The sequence below is a fragment of the Falco cherrug genome, chromosome 12 (genome assembly GCF_023634085.1).
Source record: "Falco cherrug isolate bFalChe1 chromosome 12, bFalChe1.pri, whole genome shotgun sequence".
Classification (NCBI taxonomy): domain Eukaryota; kingdom Metazoa; phylum Chordata; class Aves; order Falconiformes; family Falconidae; genus Falco; species Falco cherrug.
In genome coordinates, this window is record NC_073708.1 from 14,954,192 (window position 1) to 14,972,238 (window position 18,047).

General features: G+C 37.2%; 1 protein-coding gene across 1 annotated transcript in view; it reads left to right on the forward strand.

Annotated features, from left to right (window-relative positions):
* Positions 1–18,047, forward strand: part of DPYD (dihydropyrimidine dehydrogenase) — a 366,956-nt gene that overhangs the window by 123,284 nt on the left and 225,625 nt on the right. The window contains exon 8 of the mRNA XM_055724875.1: positions 2,891–2,978. Coding sequence (XP_055580850.1) covers positions 2,891–2,978 — 88 coding nt within the window. The remainder of the gene's footprint in view (positions 1–2,890; positions 2,979–18,047) is intronic.

The window sequence follows — 18,047 nt, forward strand, 5'->3', positions numbered from 1 at the left end:
ATGGGGCTAAAAACAGAGCATTGAGACAATTTTAGACAAAATTACTGGGTATAGGTTCCTGGAGAACCCCCTGCAAAACAGTTCCCCAGGGCTCCATGTTATGACAAGACCTCCAGAACAGACTGATAGAACCACAGATGCCATCTTGACCTGCAAGTCCTCTGCAGTTTTGAAGTGCAACAGAGAATCTCAATGTAAATTTGCTTCCAAGCTCTGCCATTGGTTTGCAGTTGACCCTTTGGCAAACTGGTTAACTAAGTACCTTAGTTTTATACCTCTATAAGCCAGAAATATTTTCTGGTGTTTACTTAGAGCATTTCAAATCTGTGGTGGAAGGTGCTGTGTTGTGTAAATGCACAGTAGTGCTGTTTATTCAAGTAATTCTACTGAAATTAGTAAGAATTAGTCAGCTGAATAAGGATTAGAGAGCTAGGCCCTAGGAGTATTATGAATCCCCACATAAAATAGTATTGCCATTTAAATTCCTTCATTAGGTTTTCATAACATATGTACACAATAGGATAAAAAGAATGTAATGACAATTTATGGAATGCATTTTATTGCCAGTGAGGATGTAGTCTGTATTCTTGAAAGGATTACTACTGTACATGGTTTTTGCACCTCTGATAAAATTTATACTAAATCTCCAAAGACAAAAAAAAAGTTGGTGTTTTAAGTATTGTACGCTGTATTTTACACCTACCTTTTTTTCCCCACCAATAGGAAAAGCATGTTAAATGGAATATAGTCAGATTCAATAAAAACCAAGATATACAGTGACATGAAAACTAAACTGTTAAGATCCCAAAGTATAGTGCTTACACAGTAGGACATGGCATTTTATAAAGCGAATACACAAGTGATATAACAAAAACTGGGGGAAAACATTGAAGTTCAGAGAGTCTAAAGTACAGAGATAAAAACACACATACCAATGTCAAGAAGTACAAAATATCACAAGAGGAATCACACACACTTTATGCACTCAAAAGCCTTGGGGTTAGGAGAGATGAGCAAAAGGTGTGTATATCTTCAATTGCATGACCTCTACACAAGAGACTGATATAGTTGGTTTGCTGAACACGCAGCAAAGACTCTTCCCCATCTCACTCTTATTACAGCTGTAGTTGCTCAGCCTGGGCAGTGGTTGCTCAAAGCAGGATTGCTGGTGGAACATTACAAAAATTTTTCAGCTTTTGCTTCTGGAAGTGAAGAGTAATTGAACTGAAGCAAATATAGATTGCAGGTGCATTTTTATTACTGTGACTTGTTTATTTCAGTAAGTGAATGCCAGTTACTGCACTCTGGGCATTGTTGCTTGTGGAAATTATAATTAACTATTGAAAGTTTAAATCAGAACTGATCTCATTCATTATTTTGAAAACCTTTGTTAGTTTACCACTGTTGTGGTTTATAACCCCAGCTGGCAATTGAGTACCTTGCAGCCCATTGCTCACTGCCCCCCAACCCTGCCCCAGTGGGATGGGGAGGAGAATTAGAAAAAGGTAAAACCAGTGGGTTGAGATATAAACAGTTTAATCATATTTGATAATTTAATAATAATAATAGTAACGAAAAGGAAAAAGAGAGAGATGAATAAAACCCAAGAAAAACAAGTGATGCACAGTACAATTGCTCACCACCCGCTGACCGATGCCCAACCAGTCCCCAAGCAGTGATCAGTAGCTCCTGGCCAACTCCCCAGTTTATATGCTGAGCATGACATTCTATGATAGGGAATATCTCTGTGGCTAGTTCGGGTCAGCTGTCCTGGCTGTGCTCCCTCCTGGCTTCTGGTGCACCTGCTCACTGGCAGAGCATGGGGAACTGAAGAGTCCTTGACTTAGGCTAAGCACTACTCAGCAACAACTAAAACATCAATGTGTTATCAGTTATTCTCATACTAAATCCAAAACACAGCACTGTACAAGCTACTAGGAAGAAAATTAACTCCATCCCAGCCAAAACCATGACAACCACTCAGAATGGTCTGCTTCATTACAAGCGAGTAGGGGCACGCTGTAATTTGCACAGAATGTTCTTCAGACTTATTGCTAGCTCTGGCCCAGTATTTTTTCTGAATCCACAGAACCAGCGTTGGCTTCACTGAGGGTTTTTGGCATAAAGGTGTTCTAGCTAGTGGTCTTGGTGCAAAATTCAGGCTGTGAGGTTTTGAGAGCGTGGCACAAAGCAATCCCATCCTCCCTTTGGGACTGGCATCGCCTTCTGCGCGGTTGGAGGCCTACCAAGGGCCTGATACTGTGCAGGAAAACATTACTTGGTTTTCTGCTTAGAAACCCTCTTAATACAGAATTGTGTTATGTCTTTTCTTTATTTCTCTGTGAGAAGCTCATACTTTCACTGGTGTTTCTGCAATGACCTAAACCTGTAAAACTGCTTGGTTTGTAGTTGGTGCTCTGGATGATCTGTTTAGCTCGTATTCCCTGAAGGAGGTTCTTGCTTCCACATCATGTTTCTTAAATTCCAACTTTCCCATGGGAGTATGACCTTCTGTAGTCAGCACTGAATACAGTGGTTTACTTGCAGTAGAAAACTGCCATTTACAGCTTTACTTCAGTACTGTGTTCCATAGACAGGCTTTGTTTGTTGGTTTAGCTTGCTTCAACTCTTTCAGCTTACAGCAGAAACCAAGCCAGCGTGTGGTGGCCCCAACTTGAGGATGATCTGAAGGTACCTTTTACCTGTAGCTGCTTTGGGCCACTTGCTTAAATCAGAGCCAGTCTGGCCTTTTAAGCCTTGTTTGGGGGGAAAAAAGGTTGATATACTTTGTTTGTTCACTAGAAGATCCTGTGAGATGTCAGTATGCAGGACATGATAAAAATTATTTTCACATTATCACATAAACAGCAAGCAATTTTAATTCTTTCAGATAATGTTTAGTAAAGGCCTTGCAATGGGTGGAATGACACTCCGTACCTTGAAAGAAGATGGCTATGAAGTGGTCTTTATTGGAATAGGTAAGAAGAGCTCACTGTCCTGTGTTTTGTCACGTTGAAATTGAATGACTGTCTAAGAATCAACTGGGACTTGTGTCTGTGTTAACAGCATGCTGTGAGACAGCTTCAATTTGGTGTGTTACGGAAGTATGGAGTAAACAGGAAGCTAAAGCTAGCTGTCTTAAAAGAGTTATTTGTTAAGATTTTCACATCTATATGATAGATTTTTTTAAATAAGAAAAGAATGTAGCGGAATGGGTTGATTTATTGTTTGGTTAAATAGTTAAAAAATGGATGAACCAGAAACTTACTTGTAAGTAATTGTCATATTGGCCTAGAGCAATAGACAAGTTCAGTTTTCATATACCCACGTAATTACTATGTCTATATGTAAGCCAGTGATACCATGCTTGGTTGCTTTTTTCTTTCCTCAATATAAAACATGTAGTATCATTCCAACAGGCTGTAGTGAAATGTTATTATGGGATGGGTTAACAAAATAAGCTGACTTCGACTTAAATTAAAACTGGCATCATAGGTCTGTCTTCTCTCATATGCTAAAGAAGTCCTGCACCTGTCAGCTATTTGAATCATTGCTTCTTTTTAATGTTAGATTAGAATTGTTATCCATTTACAAGTGTTTTGAAGTACAGCTGGACCCATTGCTACCATATGATAGGCATGTTGAGCAGGCATCGTCTACAGTTGGTATGAGGCTTAATGCTCTTTATTGATCTAGACGTTGCCTAAGTGAACATAATAGGAAACAAGTTGTCCAACTGTTCCTCCTTCCTATTATTGATTACAGAGATGTAATTCTTAGTACAGCGACAACTGTTGTTTACCATCTGGTTATGCAGTATAATAAGCTTTGCAGGTCTATTCTGTCATGTGATTATAGTACAGAGCGTTATGATTTATATAATCCTAAATCCTCGCATTGTTAGAGACCTTCCATGTATAGGAATTCTGATGTGTCGTATTTTGATGTAATCATATACGAGGCAATGGTCCAACTTACCTTCTTTATTGTTTTTATCTATGGCTTTCAAACTGCTTTGTGATGGGGATTAATTCATAAAGAAACATTTCTTTTCTGAGAGTCTAGCATTTAGGAAAAAATTACCAGTCATTTGTGGAATATCAGCATGATTCCCCTGCATTTCTGTCTCGAATTTAAAGTAACCGTTCACTTAAAGGTTAGCAAAACTGACCACTAAACATAGAATTGGAATGTTTGTTTTATGTATGTGGGTTTGTTTTCTGACCTTAATGAAGTTATCCTAAAATAAAATATTTTTGGTTAGAAATATATATAGGCGACATTGTGCCATACAGATGCTCTATAAAGGGACACAGCCAGAATTTTAATAATCAGGAGCAGGTATCCGAAGCATAATTCTCTTGTAAACCATGTGTTCACTGGTTGTATTAGGAAACAGAAGGTATAAATGCTAATGAAGGATTATGTGCACCTACAAAGTTCTGTTATTAGAAGCTACCTTAGATTCATGATGAAGTTGGTCCCTCTCTCTACCCCCATGCCTGCTTGTCATCTCTCTTTTACAATATTGTGTAAGACACTGGACTGTTTCATGATCTCGCATACTGATAGCGAAAGATGGGAGACCAAGATGTAACCAAGGGGTCACAGATTTCTAGAGTTAGCTATATTCATGCAATAGAGCATTTATAAATTCTGAAAAACTGCAGTTTTTCTCTAATGAGACTGTACTGTATTTCTTTCTATGTTCTTTGCTTACTGACCAAACATATGCAATGATATGTCACGTTTGAACATTACCCTGAATCATGGGAGTAAAATAATTAGAGAACACAACTTGCATAAAATAAATTTATTTTATTTTATTTTATTTTGTTTTAAAGGTTGTTGTAATTTGCTTCTTGAATGAATCTGTACCTTGGTGGAAAATAAGTAATGGTAGTTTTCAATTTTCCCTATTGGTGGAAGAAAGAAAAGTGAATGGGTGTGTAAAAGAAGTCGTCGTCCATAATGGGATGAGGGAGTACACTGTGAGAGGATATTTTTCATAGCAATTTGGTTTTTGAAGCGCACACCTTTAGTCTTGTAAATGAGATGGAACTCAAGAACTTATCAGTCAGGATTGTACAAGAGTCTGTGTGTAATTCATGAAATGGAAGAGCACTTGTAAATAGCTGGCTATGTGAGGGCAAGTGGAGATGCAAAGAGAGCTTTGCAAGCTATTTTCCGCACAATTATGAATCAGGAAAAATCTATTGCTCTATGGGAATGTTGTGTGAGGTAGGGAAAGTACACTCTTCAGCTGTGTCTGTGGAAGGTAAAGCATAGGTGACTCGAGGTTGGATCACTTCTAGCAAGTGACCATACTGAAGAAAAATTAATAGCAAAGGCTTTTGTGAGAGCTATTTGGAAAGGTATTGGAAGTGTGCTCTAGCCAATGTATTTGCTCAGACCTGAAGGATGAAGAATTCCTAAGTTCACGTAGGATAGAGGTTAACAGCTTTACTCTAAAATAAATAATAGTAATAAAATACGCTTGGCTTGAAGTCTTTGCTTACTGAGGCACTGATAGTTCTTCTTAAGGTGAAAGACCCTCTCCAGTCAGTAGGTCTGGTGCATTTAAGTCACTGTTTAAAGCTCAAAAACCCACCTTCTACTAGAACTGAAAATGAACAGGTGGCCAGTATGTGTCACCAGCCCTTGGCAACTTCTGGGGTCTCAGTTAGAGTCATACCTTACCACCATAAGATTTCATGTTGCACCATCTTATCTTTCCCAATTAGGCTGTGGCTGTGAGTATAACATTGTAGAGACTCGTGGAATTTGTGGTTACAAAGACATATGTCAAACTAGCAAAGACTAGATCTGAGGAAAAGCTTTCATAGTTACCCAAATAAGTAGTAATGAGATTAATCTGGGCAATGGCATACTGGAAACCAACACTGCCCTCTGACAGCAGAACTTCAGAACAAATGGTAGGTGAATCTCAGTCACAAGATTGCCTGATACCTTTTTTGCTTTTGGTACTTCTTTTCTTCAAACTCCTGGTTTTTGCCCTACCTGAACTGTGTTTCATCCAACTAGTTCTTATTGCTGGACTCCTGTTTATTTCCAGATGATCAGTACACAGACTGCCTCTTCCCTGTCCATCACTTATTCTTATGTCCTCTCAGTTTCCTCTCTACAAAGGTGCGTATTTTACAACATCTGGCAGCAGACATATCTTGCGTTTTGCATACAAGGACCTAAGAGATACACTGTTCTGTTTTTCTCCAGCACTCCCGATTTCACATTACAACTAACGTAAGTTTTAAAGGATAGTCCGTGAATCTCAGTTTCTTACATGAAAAGTAATGGTAGACAATAGAACACACGAGATCTTTTTCACGGGACTAAAAGGCAGCAGGCATATCTTTATATGGAGTGGAGGAACAACTTGTTAAATATATTCTGGGAGTCTGCTATATTTTTTTAGTTCTCTTTTCATTGTCATTTGGTGCAATTTCTAAACTTATTCAGTCTTATTTCTATGAGCAATTAAAAATTCTGATTAGGAATTAGAGATGTAGAATTAAAGAGTCCTTAAAATTTTCATTTAAAAATTCCATTTATCTTCCAGTTACACATCTTTCAGTTTTATTTTGTTATTCACAAACATTAATGAATAGCAATTAAATCTCCCAAAACTAACCTCTAAAACTAAACATAGAAAAAAAATCCTTTCCAGATTTGATAGATTGCACTCAACATACTCTACCTAGAATCATCTCTGCTTTTTGATGGCAAATGTTCATGAAGAATTTGTGACTGAGCTGACAAATCAGTTTGAAAATTTTGCTATTAAAAAAAAAAAAGTCTTGCATCAGTTGCTGTCTTCTGTAAACACCATAGAGACTCAGAGCAATAGAGAATCCGCATGCTGAGAGCAAAAGGAGAAATCAATGATGGGGTGAGGGGCTAGAGGAGAGAGCACGTGGTCCTCGGAGACAGTAAAGTACAGCAGCAAAGGGTATCTTATGGAGAACAGAGTAGTCTGAATGCTTTGTGTTACTGTGTCTGTTGGTTGGTTTTCAGGGTAGAATACTTAGGATTTTTACAAAACCTGTCTGTCTCACTTGGCTATCAGAGCAAATGCAGAAATACTAGGCTTCTATTACTCATCCTTCTTGAAGTTCAGCTACATTCTTTGGAAAGCAGGATTCTGTGGTTCTGTCTTTTAAGACTCCACAAAGCATTGTGTATTCTTTTTGAAAGAGAAGATAGAAAACAATTTTTTTTATACAACTGTTTAATTGAATAGAAATGAACGACCTAAATATTTAAAGTATTAAAGGATATGTTTTGTGTCACATTCAAATACATAGAAAGGCTATCATCATAAACATATTTTCTGCAGAATTTTAGACGAACCTCTATCCTTATTCTGTAACATTTTTCATAACATAGGGGTTTTATATAACATTTACATTCTCTTTACATAAAGGTCAGGTAAAAACATAACTTCAAAGATTGTTTTGTTTAGTAAAATATTTAAAAACATCTTAATCTGTATTCCCAGAAATTGCTTAGGCACTTTACTGTCTGTAGGCTTAAACTTGCAGCACTAACTTTCTATTTAGCTTCTTATTATGGAACAAATGCAGCTATTAATGAAGCTTTCTCGTTTCTTCCTCCATCTTGTGATGCTGAGTTGCTATGAAGTTAGTTTTATTGTATTAGGGTGCTCAGAGGTTCTATTAAATTCTGTAATATGGTAGGTTAGATGAGCATACAGAGTAAATCTTAAGATTTTTGCTTGGATGTATGCTAGAGAGTATATCCTGCTTGCAAGGGTTAAAACTGTACATACAAAAGAAAAAAATGAAATCCCTGGTGGAAAGAACCTTTGTGTTAATTGCAGTCATTCATAGTTAATTAACACAGCATTCAAACAATAATATAATCAGATGACTCCATTGATTGGAATGAAATTACACGCCAAAAAAAGAAATTAAAAGTCCAAGCATTGATGTACCTCGTTTAAAAAAAAAAAAAACAACAAAAAAAACCCCCAAAAAACAAACAACCCTGTAAGACTGATTTACTGTCTCTTCCCCAAAAAGTAGGTAATCTCCTCATGCCTGTTATTATCTTCTGATTAACTATGCAGTGCCACCTGGTGTGCAGATGGGAAGAATATTACACATCAAGAGCTCTGTTCACACCCACCCACACAGATATAAACCTACGTGGCAAAAAGTGAACAGATGTTCATTTTGCTTGTGCTATAGGAAAAAAATGTGCATCGTACTCCTGATTCATAAACTAAATTTGGAGGACATGAAATCTGCATATGGGGCCCATAGGCCCATGGCCAGCACAGACATTTATGGAGGAAATATGTCATATTCAAAATAGTTCTCATTTCAGGTTGTGAACAGACTTTTATTTGTTTGCTTCTCTGGTTTTGTTTTACCTTGTATTTCTGAGTTTTTTTCTTTTTCTCTTCATTTGCTATTTCACTTCTCACCTCCAAAGGGAAAAGGTTAGAGGCAGAGGCATTTGAAAACCTATCTAGGATTTCTCTGTTGATGAGTTGTTTTTCAGAATTGTTTTCTGTTTCTTGGCATTTAAGATATTCTCTAAAATTACGCTTTTAGGTCTCTTTGTGAAGACCTGTTTGGCTCAGCAGTAATGTAGCAAGTCATGGAAAATATAATGCATCTTGATTAAAGATGGAACTGTAGTACAAGCATTGCATGGCTGTAAGCTCTGAGGATATTCAGCTCTATTTTTTAAGTTTATTTGGTGATGTTTTGTATTATTTATAATTGCATAAGTAGCTTGACACTTCATAGATGATACAGGTTTTGCTGCAAGGAAGCTGAAGCCTGAAGACTGGGTAAAACACAACAAGCAGCAGAGAAAAATAATATGTTGGAAAGTAGTGCAGGAAAGAATGATGTCATTGGAAACATGATCTGCTAGATACTCAAAATAAATGTGTGCCTAGCTTGATTTCTGTGTTGGTTTTATTGATGCTTGTAGACAAGGGTTGTCACTGCCTCATAATCTTGCAAAGATGGTGTTTTTCACCCAGGATTTTAAATGGTGACAACAGTGGCCTTTGAGGCATCAGTATCCTTACGTAATAAAAGAATACAGGCTGCAAAGCCAGGGAAAACACTTGGAATTACCTTTTACTGTGACAAAAAATATTTGAATCCCTTTAGCAGAGAAAAGCTGTGAGACTTCAGTATTAGATACAAAGAGAATGAAGTCATCAAGATGAGTCATGAAGTCAGAGTACTCAGTTTCAAGAGCAACAGTGACAAAGAGCAGTGGCAGGATTTGGACAAAGCCAATTCAAAATATTTCACAGTTGCCTTATAGTAACCTGAATAATTCTAAAAGTAAATTTTAAAAGATTTTTTTTTTTTTTTACATGAAGATCCATGAGAAGGCCAGTGATAGATGCATTTGCAATTTAGTACAGAACAGGTTCAAAACTGCACATTGAACTGCAGCTGCATGAAATGAAGTCCCAGGGAAGAAGGTTTACACAAGTATGTGCAGTCAAGTATTAAGACTTCTTTATAGTCTGCCTTCTGGACAGCCTTAGCTCCTGGCTCATAGATTGGAGAATGAATGCACCCTTCTATAACACCACATTTCTTATTTTTTTTTGTCTTGTGAAGAATATCATAAACAAATTACACCATAAATTGGTTCTAATACAAAACCCATTAGTCCTCAATATTAATTTTATTCTCATCTTCTGCTACTCTTCAATCTAAAAAGTGTTTTTTATTAAAACTCAAAAAGAATATATTTATTGTAAAAAAGAAAGTCTGTGACAGAACTTGTTCTTGCATGCTTACACCAGATGTTTCAACTTCCTTTTATTCCCAGTGCAGCATCTTTCCTGGAGACCAACAATGTACATACATCCAAGAATTTTTATGCTTGAGGCATTTTTTTCTACTATTGGCATTTATGGTAAGCTGCTATTTCAGTTTTGTAGTGCTCACTATTGCTCTGGATATTGGTGGAACATTCCTAATACGCATTGGAAGCAGTAAGCAGCTGAAAGCTTTTAGGGCTCAGATGCACAAACCAGCTTATTTATTATTGATAGTCTTAAGACATTTAAAAAAATGTATAATCTGCCCTTGGGCATCCTTAAGTTACTCACGTGCAAATTACACAGATTTTCATGCTCTTATTTACTTATCTTTTCTATCAAAAAAACTACTTAGCATAACAATCTCTATTGCACCTGTTTTACGAAACCCTCTCCTGTCTCTTTCCAAGGTGCTGGACAGCTTCACTGAAGAAATGCTCATCTAAATATAAGAACAAAATCAATTTGCTTCATATTGTTTTAAGATTAGTTAATTTTTTTAATATCTTAGCAGATTAAGTAATCTAACATTATTTAGCACTTTTTGGGTGTTTTTTCAAGCATATATTTTTAAGCATTTTGATGATTGAGAAGTACATGAGGAAAGAAAATACTGAACAAAGTGGTGACGTTAGATACTGCATTTTCATATTCTGATGTTACACACTTTCAGTGCCTTTCATCTAAAGAAAAGAACTTTGGCTGCTGATCTGTTATTTCTGAAAGTTCATGAGTGAGTTACTTTTATCTTTTAAATAGACAACTATTAATTATGCTGCCATCTTTTTACTTCCATGTTAATATTCAGACACAGAATGAACAGTCATCTGAAATACAGCTGGTAAGTTAGTGCATATCCATTTACTTAAGTTGAGCCCCCTTTTCTTTGTAAGGAGGATGCATGTGATCCAATATGTATTTATTGTAATCAGACACTTCTTGAAACATTCTACATAATACTATAGGAAGACTGACACAATACAAAATTAAAACAAAAGGTTTAGCAATTCCTTGCTTTCCTTAATCTTGCTTACAAAAGATAAAAGGATGGTTAAAAACCTAGGCTTGTTGCATTTTTTTTTTTTATTTTTAAAGATTGTACAGAAGTAGGAAATGTATCAAAATCTCACTTGTTTAGTGCCAGTTATTGGTGAGAAGATGTCAAGCACTCTTTTTTGTGTTAATAAAGTTTTAAGCAGCCTTTCCTGTTCACATTTGTTTCATAAAGTTTCTGAATTCATATTCCTTTCACTGCCCGCTCAGCAAAGGGTGTATCTTGCTAGTTGAATTGAATTGACAAGTTAAGACAAAACCTGGATTTGTGCAGTGGTTGTGTGGTACTTGTTGAAGGATTTTGAGAGGTTGCTTTAGGAAACCTTCCTGCTTTGCCACCTCTCTGCTTTGGGAGAGTGGTCCCTAGGAAGCCACCTCTGGGCACGGGCAGGGCTCAACGTTTCCATCTGAACTTGTGTTTGTCTTGTGCTTCTTGGTCATCTGCTTCCCTTTCTGTCATTGCATGGTAGTCAGGCCTTTGTTGATCTAGGCACAGTTTGATATAATGAAGGGCAGTTACCTCATTTCGGGGGGAAATCCTGACACCTGGATGTGCTTGAGGCCAATTTTGGTCCTTCCTATAACTTGGGGCACACTCACTAGTGATTCTGTTTGTCTGGGTGAGATTCACAGCCTGAGGGCCTTCTGAGACCTGCAGCTGGCTTTGCCTGTGTTCTGTGCCCGAGGGAATCCCTCAGTCCTTCCTTCAGGCTCAATGTATTAATTGAAAAGCTTTCCTATCCCAGAAGTATTTGTGATTTTCTTATCCAATACAGTAGCTGCCTTCCAGATCTCTAGTTTTAATGTGATGGTAGTTTTTAAAGGCAACAAATATCTGAGAAGAAAATTTTACATGTTCACTATAGTAAGTAATCTTTAACTAACCTATTTAAATATTTTTGCTGCTTTGTCTCAAATTTTGAGTGAATAGAGATGATCCAGGCTTTTGAACCACTTGTCATGGTCATCACACTTGAAAATTGTTCTTCACTATTCTAATCTATACTTTCTGGAGATGCCAGTCATATGGTTGCTTTTACTATGAAATTAAAAGACACTCTGTAAATACAGATGTTAAAGATTACTAAGACTGTGTATATAATTAGGACAGAGCATATAAATACTGTAATACGTATCCCATGGTAAGCCTTCTGAAAGAAGGGTTAACAGGTAGGCAAATACTTCTCTGAATATGTGTGGCGTAGTGGTGTGTCTTATAGGCTTGAGATCAAGTTTGACATTCCTTGTGCATAAAGTCACATAGATAGTCTTCTGTGTACATTTTATAGTATCAAACTGTATTCAAAATTTGGCACTTCCTTGGTGATGTTACAGGGTGTGGGGTGTATACAGTAATTAAGACCCACTGTTTGTTCTGTTACTGTTTTCAGTCTATTAATGCTAAAATTAATGTAAATTGTTTTTATAAAGCAATGTTTACAAGATTAAAAGACAGAAATAAGCATACTAAGTACTCAGAGTGCTTGGATAATGCTAATACAAATTATATGTTTGTTTAACAAAGCAAAATATTTTCCAAACACGGTCCTTGACAGTGTTTTCTTTCACAGGAAATCCTTTGGCTATTGTTCATTCATTTGTGCTAAAAATGTAGTAAGCTGAACATGAACTGTTAGAGAAAGTGCAAATGCATTCAAGAGCTAGTATGATGACTCAGCATTCCCTTTAATGATCTTTGGTGATTAGTTTCATAAGAAGAAAAGCATGAATAATGACAATTTAAAGATCAACAGGTTTTAGCCAATTCCCCTGTAATGTTAATACTGCCATTGTGTTGAAATTACTAGACACTTAACCAAGTAGAAACTTGTGATGTATTAGTGAGTTTGTAAGAATTGTCAAGGTTCTGCTTGTTATTGTTTCACTGATGTAATAGAAAATGGTATAACTTGCTGCAGATTCCTTAGGGTTTTTTTTCTTAGAAATGATGTATTTTTGGTTTGTGACTAATGATAATATATGGTGGTTTATTTGGGTGTATGCAGTTTTAATAGATTCTAATAGCTTAGTAGACAGTGAAATTTCAGTACCTGGTTGTTACTTAAATTGAGATGACATCATTAACCATTATCAAAGACCATTTCTCAGTAGTGCAATATTTATAGCTTTTTCTCTAATACACTGGGTTTTTAAAATGAGGACAGAACATATCTTCTAAAAGAAACAGTTATTCTAATTTTATCGTTAGAATATTGTTTAGTAGTTAGACATCAAAAATACCACAATTCGTTCCTTCAATATGTGATTGCTTTTCTATTCACTGCAAAACACAGGCTTGATGCCGTTATGGCCCAGAACAAATCTTCTGTAGATGAAAGATGATGGCTGAATTTCTATCTGGGAGATTTCTCAGCCTTTAGATAACGGTCACTTCAAAAACGAAAAAATGTTCCCAAGAAGATTTTACATACTTGGGTGACCGAATAGTAGCTGTTTACATTTTTATGTTGCTTGTGGCTCTTGAGTTTGATATTCTGCAAGTGTGCTGTAGAAGAAACACTCTTGGTGGCTAAGGAAAAAGAGAAAGTCTAAAATGTGAAGTATGGTGCCTATTCTGAGTAGATTTTAGGCAGTTTTAATTATTTGATGCATGCCCAGGTGAGGTGGCTTATCCCTCTGCACCCCATGCAAAGCTTGGGAAGGCCCTGGGGGTCTTGGCAGAGCTCTTCCATGCTGGAGCCTGGAGCAACAGCTGAGCCCAGTTCCTGCAGCCTCCTCTGCAGCTTCAGCACCTGAGCTGGGGGCATGGCATGCTATGCCAGGGGTTTGTGTGGCTAGCTTGAATTCGAGATTACCATGGATCCTGAAGTCGTCCCAGATTGTGGATTTTGAAATTGCCGGTTTTTCTCCTTACACTCAGGGTTTAGAGATCTTGCCTGTTCCTAGCAGAAAGGAATTTGCAGAGCTGAGGGAGATAGACACGCTGACCTTTCTGTGCAGGCAGCATATGGTACTGGGTTTTGGTGGCTGTACTAATCACTGAGATAAAGTTGCTGCCCATTTTGTTGCTGTAGTAGCTGCTTGATAAAGCTTGGAGTTGATTTGCATTAAAAAACCTGATTGCCTTCCCCCAGTAGATAGAATCTAAAGAAATCACCCCTAATTGTTACCATCCATGCCGCCTTTGTGCACAGCTTTTTCTGGAAAGCCCAATAAAATTAAGCAAAGAAAGTTCTGAAATCTTAGCACTTTTTAAATCATAGGGACATAAGAGTCTTGATGCACCCATTACATTGGCAAGTTGGTTCCTTATTTTTCAAATGCAAATATGGGCCTTTGCATGTGCTGAATGTGCCCTTTATTGTATTGAAGCATAGAAAATACACATTGTAGCTCAGTCACTTCTGTAGACCTGCCATGCTTGCAAGAATGGAATGTGTTTAATCAGCCTTGCAGAGTGAATAATCATAGATACAAGTGTGGTGTTCAGTATTCATTCAGAAAGCTATAGAATATGCAAACAAAACGTTCAGTTACAGGAGAGTTGGGTGAACTGCAGCTGTGGCAGGAGATGGTGGTGGTTTTTAACTGGAAGCCATGTTCATTGCCTCTAATTTTTCACTTGGTTTATAACAAAAATGTAAATCATGCACCACAGTAGATCACTGGAGGGTAGCAGCACAGTGTTGTGCTTGCCTGAGAGTGAGACTTGGGCTCTGGCTATTGGCCTCCGGGCTGACTTCATTCTTTTGTACTATCATATGGTAACAGTGAAACTTAGCACGGAAAGGGCTATGAAAGTACTCAGTGCTGTAGAAGTGCTGTGGAGAAGCTAGCTTAGTTACTGCTGTGAAACATTCAGGCTGTTTCTTGGAGCTACAGAAATCTTCATTCCTAACCACCTGCAATTTGTGCTGCTTCCCCAAATTTCATTTCTATTCCAATATTTTGAAAAGAAGTCTAATGACCAAAATAGCAGATTAAATAATGCAATATAAATTATTGGCATGAATCCAGCAGTTTCTCCAGGATCACAAGGAAGCTGAAATTTTTTATCAGATAACTTCTTACTCACATTGTACCATTCCATTCAAATTTTCCCCAGTAGGATTATGCTGTTAAAGATGTATTGTATCCTACATACTGTTTTCTGAAATGAAATTTTAATAATTTATCAAAAATGCAACACATCTTGCATAGTGCCCAATATATATTTATTTCAACACTTCAGATATGGAAAGATCTAGACCAGAAATAGTTTGCTTACGTGGTTACATTTTACTTCCATGTTGGAAAAGGAAGACAATGTGATTGCATTTGTGTTGCCAATTTAAAGAGCAGCTTGACTTTGTTTCCTTTGGTTCTCAAAGAAAAATATGCCTCTGCTTGTATAACACTCCTTCTAAAACTCCCTGTAATAAGATCTGCCATGCAGTACAGGTTTCCGTATTTCTAATAAGCATGTGGCAGTATAAGGGTCAGGGACTAACCAGTGAATAAAAGTCAAAACTCAAAATGAGGTGCCTTTCCTGTTTAGTACTAGGCAGTGATAGATACTGATAATGTTTGATTAATGAGCAGTAGCCTTGCAGTGGGTGAAAACATCTGTAAGAAATGATTTATTATTTCAAAGGTATTGGAAGCTTACCATATCTTGTAGATTTAACTGTGTGTGCCTGAATAAAATAAATGAGATGCAACATGTGAAAAATGAAAACACATTACTTGTAAAGGATGTGTCACAAGTAGGGTATTTTTGTTCAAGTACACTTTGTCATGGGGATTTTTAATGTTGCTCTGAATACAAATCATTTAACTGGTTCATAAAATCAACCTAGTTGGAATTCTTACATCTATCATTGAGACAGAAATGAGGGTTAAACTTACTATGCTGGAACTTCCCTTAAATATTTGCATTTGGCAGTATATACAGCTGTTCAGATTGCACATATGAAAAGAAAGGATTCTCTCTTAGAAATATAATAGAAGTGAAAAAATGTATTGATGCAATTTTAACACTGAAATCAGGAAAATAAATTCTTTTGTAGTGTCATTAAAGCTAGTGTCATCAAAGTTTGTTAAATTTGCTGTAAATGTCTTTATGAACAAAAGTCTAATTCTCTTCTCCGTATATAAGCTGCATGTATTAAAATGAATAGTGGCTTGTAGATGGAGGTTTTACTTTTGCACAATTGTAGGCTAGTCTTGTAGTTGCTGGGTAGTCTTCTAGACTGCTCTTGGTTTATGAGGTTGACCTTATTCTTTCTGCGATATGTGTCTGTGTGTGTTGATCTGGTGTCAGGTCCCTTGGTTCTGTTCAGGGCTGCCACAGAGTTTGGATCACATAGAGCTAATGATGGTACAGGCTCAACTCCATGAAACTGTATGTATTCAGGCAAGCTGGAGTGCCCCGACTCTTGTGTTAGAGAAAACTGCCTTTGCTGTAGTTTTGGAAGTAGGTAAGGTGGGACAGTGGAAAGATACAGCCTGCTATCCCATTTTCTCATCTTACGCCAGGTCATTAACTGTGGAGCACTTCTCCGCAATGGGGAATATTTGGAAATCTTGGTCTGTTTATTCCATAAATCTACACCTATTATTTGTGTATACCTTATCCACTTCCTTATTTTTCTGCTCTGTCAAATTCAGAAGACATCTAAAATATTTTTCCTGTTGGTATTCAGCACCGAGTACTTAAGTGCATATAAATTCCAGCCAGAAAGAAGGCATGTTTTCCTGTCATGTAAAGAAAGTATAACCTGGTAAAGTTTTTAATAAGGTGTGCCAGTTGTTAGTGAAATTGGGTGATGTGCTGCTGTGTCCCTTGAACCTCTTTTCACACCCTGATTTGTCTGTGAGGTTTAGTGCTGAAGGGCTACAGCGTGGTAGTTACATTGTATTTACTTACTTCGGGTCACCATTGTTAATTGAAACTTTTGTTTAAGATCCCATTAGATTCTATTCATAGCATTTGCTTTCTTCACTTTCAGCCTTTTCTGCTTAGTTCTTCATCTTGTTTTGATCTTATAGGCTGCTCTGTAGTGGGAGTTAGAGAGTAGAAAAAAGCCTCTTTGTCTTCAATTCTCTTTTCATAGTATCTCTGAAATAAAAAGAGGAGGAAATTAATTTTGTTTCTGGACCATGCCTTCAGCCAGTTCTTCAGGGTCCTTGAGTAATGTCATAGCTTTGAGTTAGAAGGTTCTCTTGTTCGTGGAGAGGTTGGCTCGTCTTGTCAGGCCCTAGAAGTTATTTCTCTTAAGATGTACTAGACAGTTAAAGCAATTATGAAAGTGGAGGGCATCTGGTTTTACTGTCACTGGATTTCATAAAATAGAGCTCCAGCAGTGATAGCAACTCCCTCTCTTTAATGTGGAAGCCACAAACTGACTACATTAAAGGAGTGACCTTTCAACCTACAAGCTGAGTGGAATTAGAGCAGCTTGCCAACCATGAGGTCTTGGTAGTATCTCTGCAGCAGGTGTTGGCCTAGAGAACATATGGAAGAACAGCTGGACACTAAGTCCTCTGAGCTCTCACAGGATCCTGACCCATGTATATTTATAGGGAGAGGGGGAAAAATAACCCCAAACCAAACAAACCTGAAGAAATAGGTAATCAGAATGTATAGTAATGCTACATGGATGTTGCAATAGTTTAATCTAGCAGCCAAATTGAAACTTCAGAAGCAAAAGCTGTCAGAAGCATTGTAAATCTGATAGTTTCTGCACTGAGTGATCTGGATCCAAATTCCTTGGTCAGGCAGCTGAGTCTGTAAGCTGTCAGGCATGGAAGAGGAGAGGCCTGCTGCGAGCCCATTTGAAGGCTTCTATTGCAAATAAGTTATGTAGAAAGCCAAGCAGAATTTTTCCCCCTTCCCTTGTTGTGCACCAAATACAGAAGAAAATGATAGTACACCTTTAATTGATAGATCTTTTAATGCCCTTTGTCGTTGTTGTGTTTAGTGATTACTTTCAGCTTCTGAATTAAGCTGGCTAACAGTGTTGTAGAAGACCTCTTAAAATGCCACTGAATTAAGATTAAGGTTAAGGACAGAACCATTTAGTGCTGTGGTCCTATGAGAACAGTCTTGCTTTTATCAGTGATCTCATGAGATTTTCATGTGCAACGTGTATTTTTTTTCTTGCTTACTTTTTCCTTTTTCTTTATTATCTTTGTAAAAAATACCCAA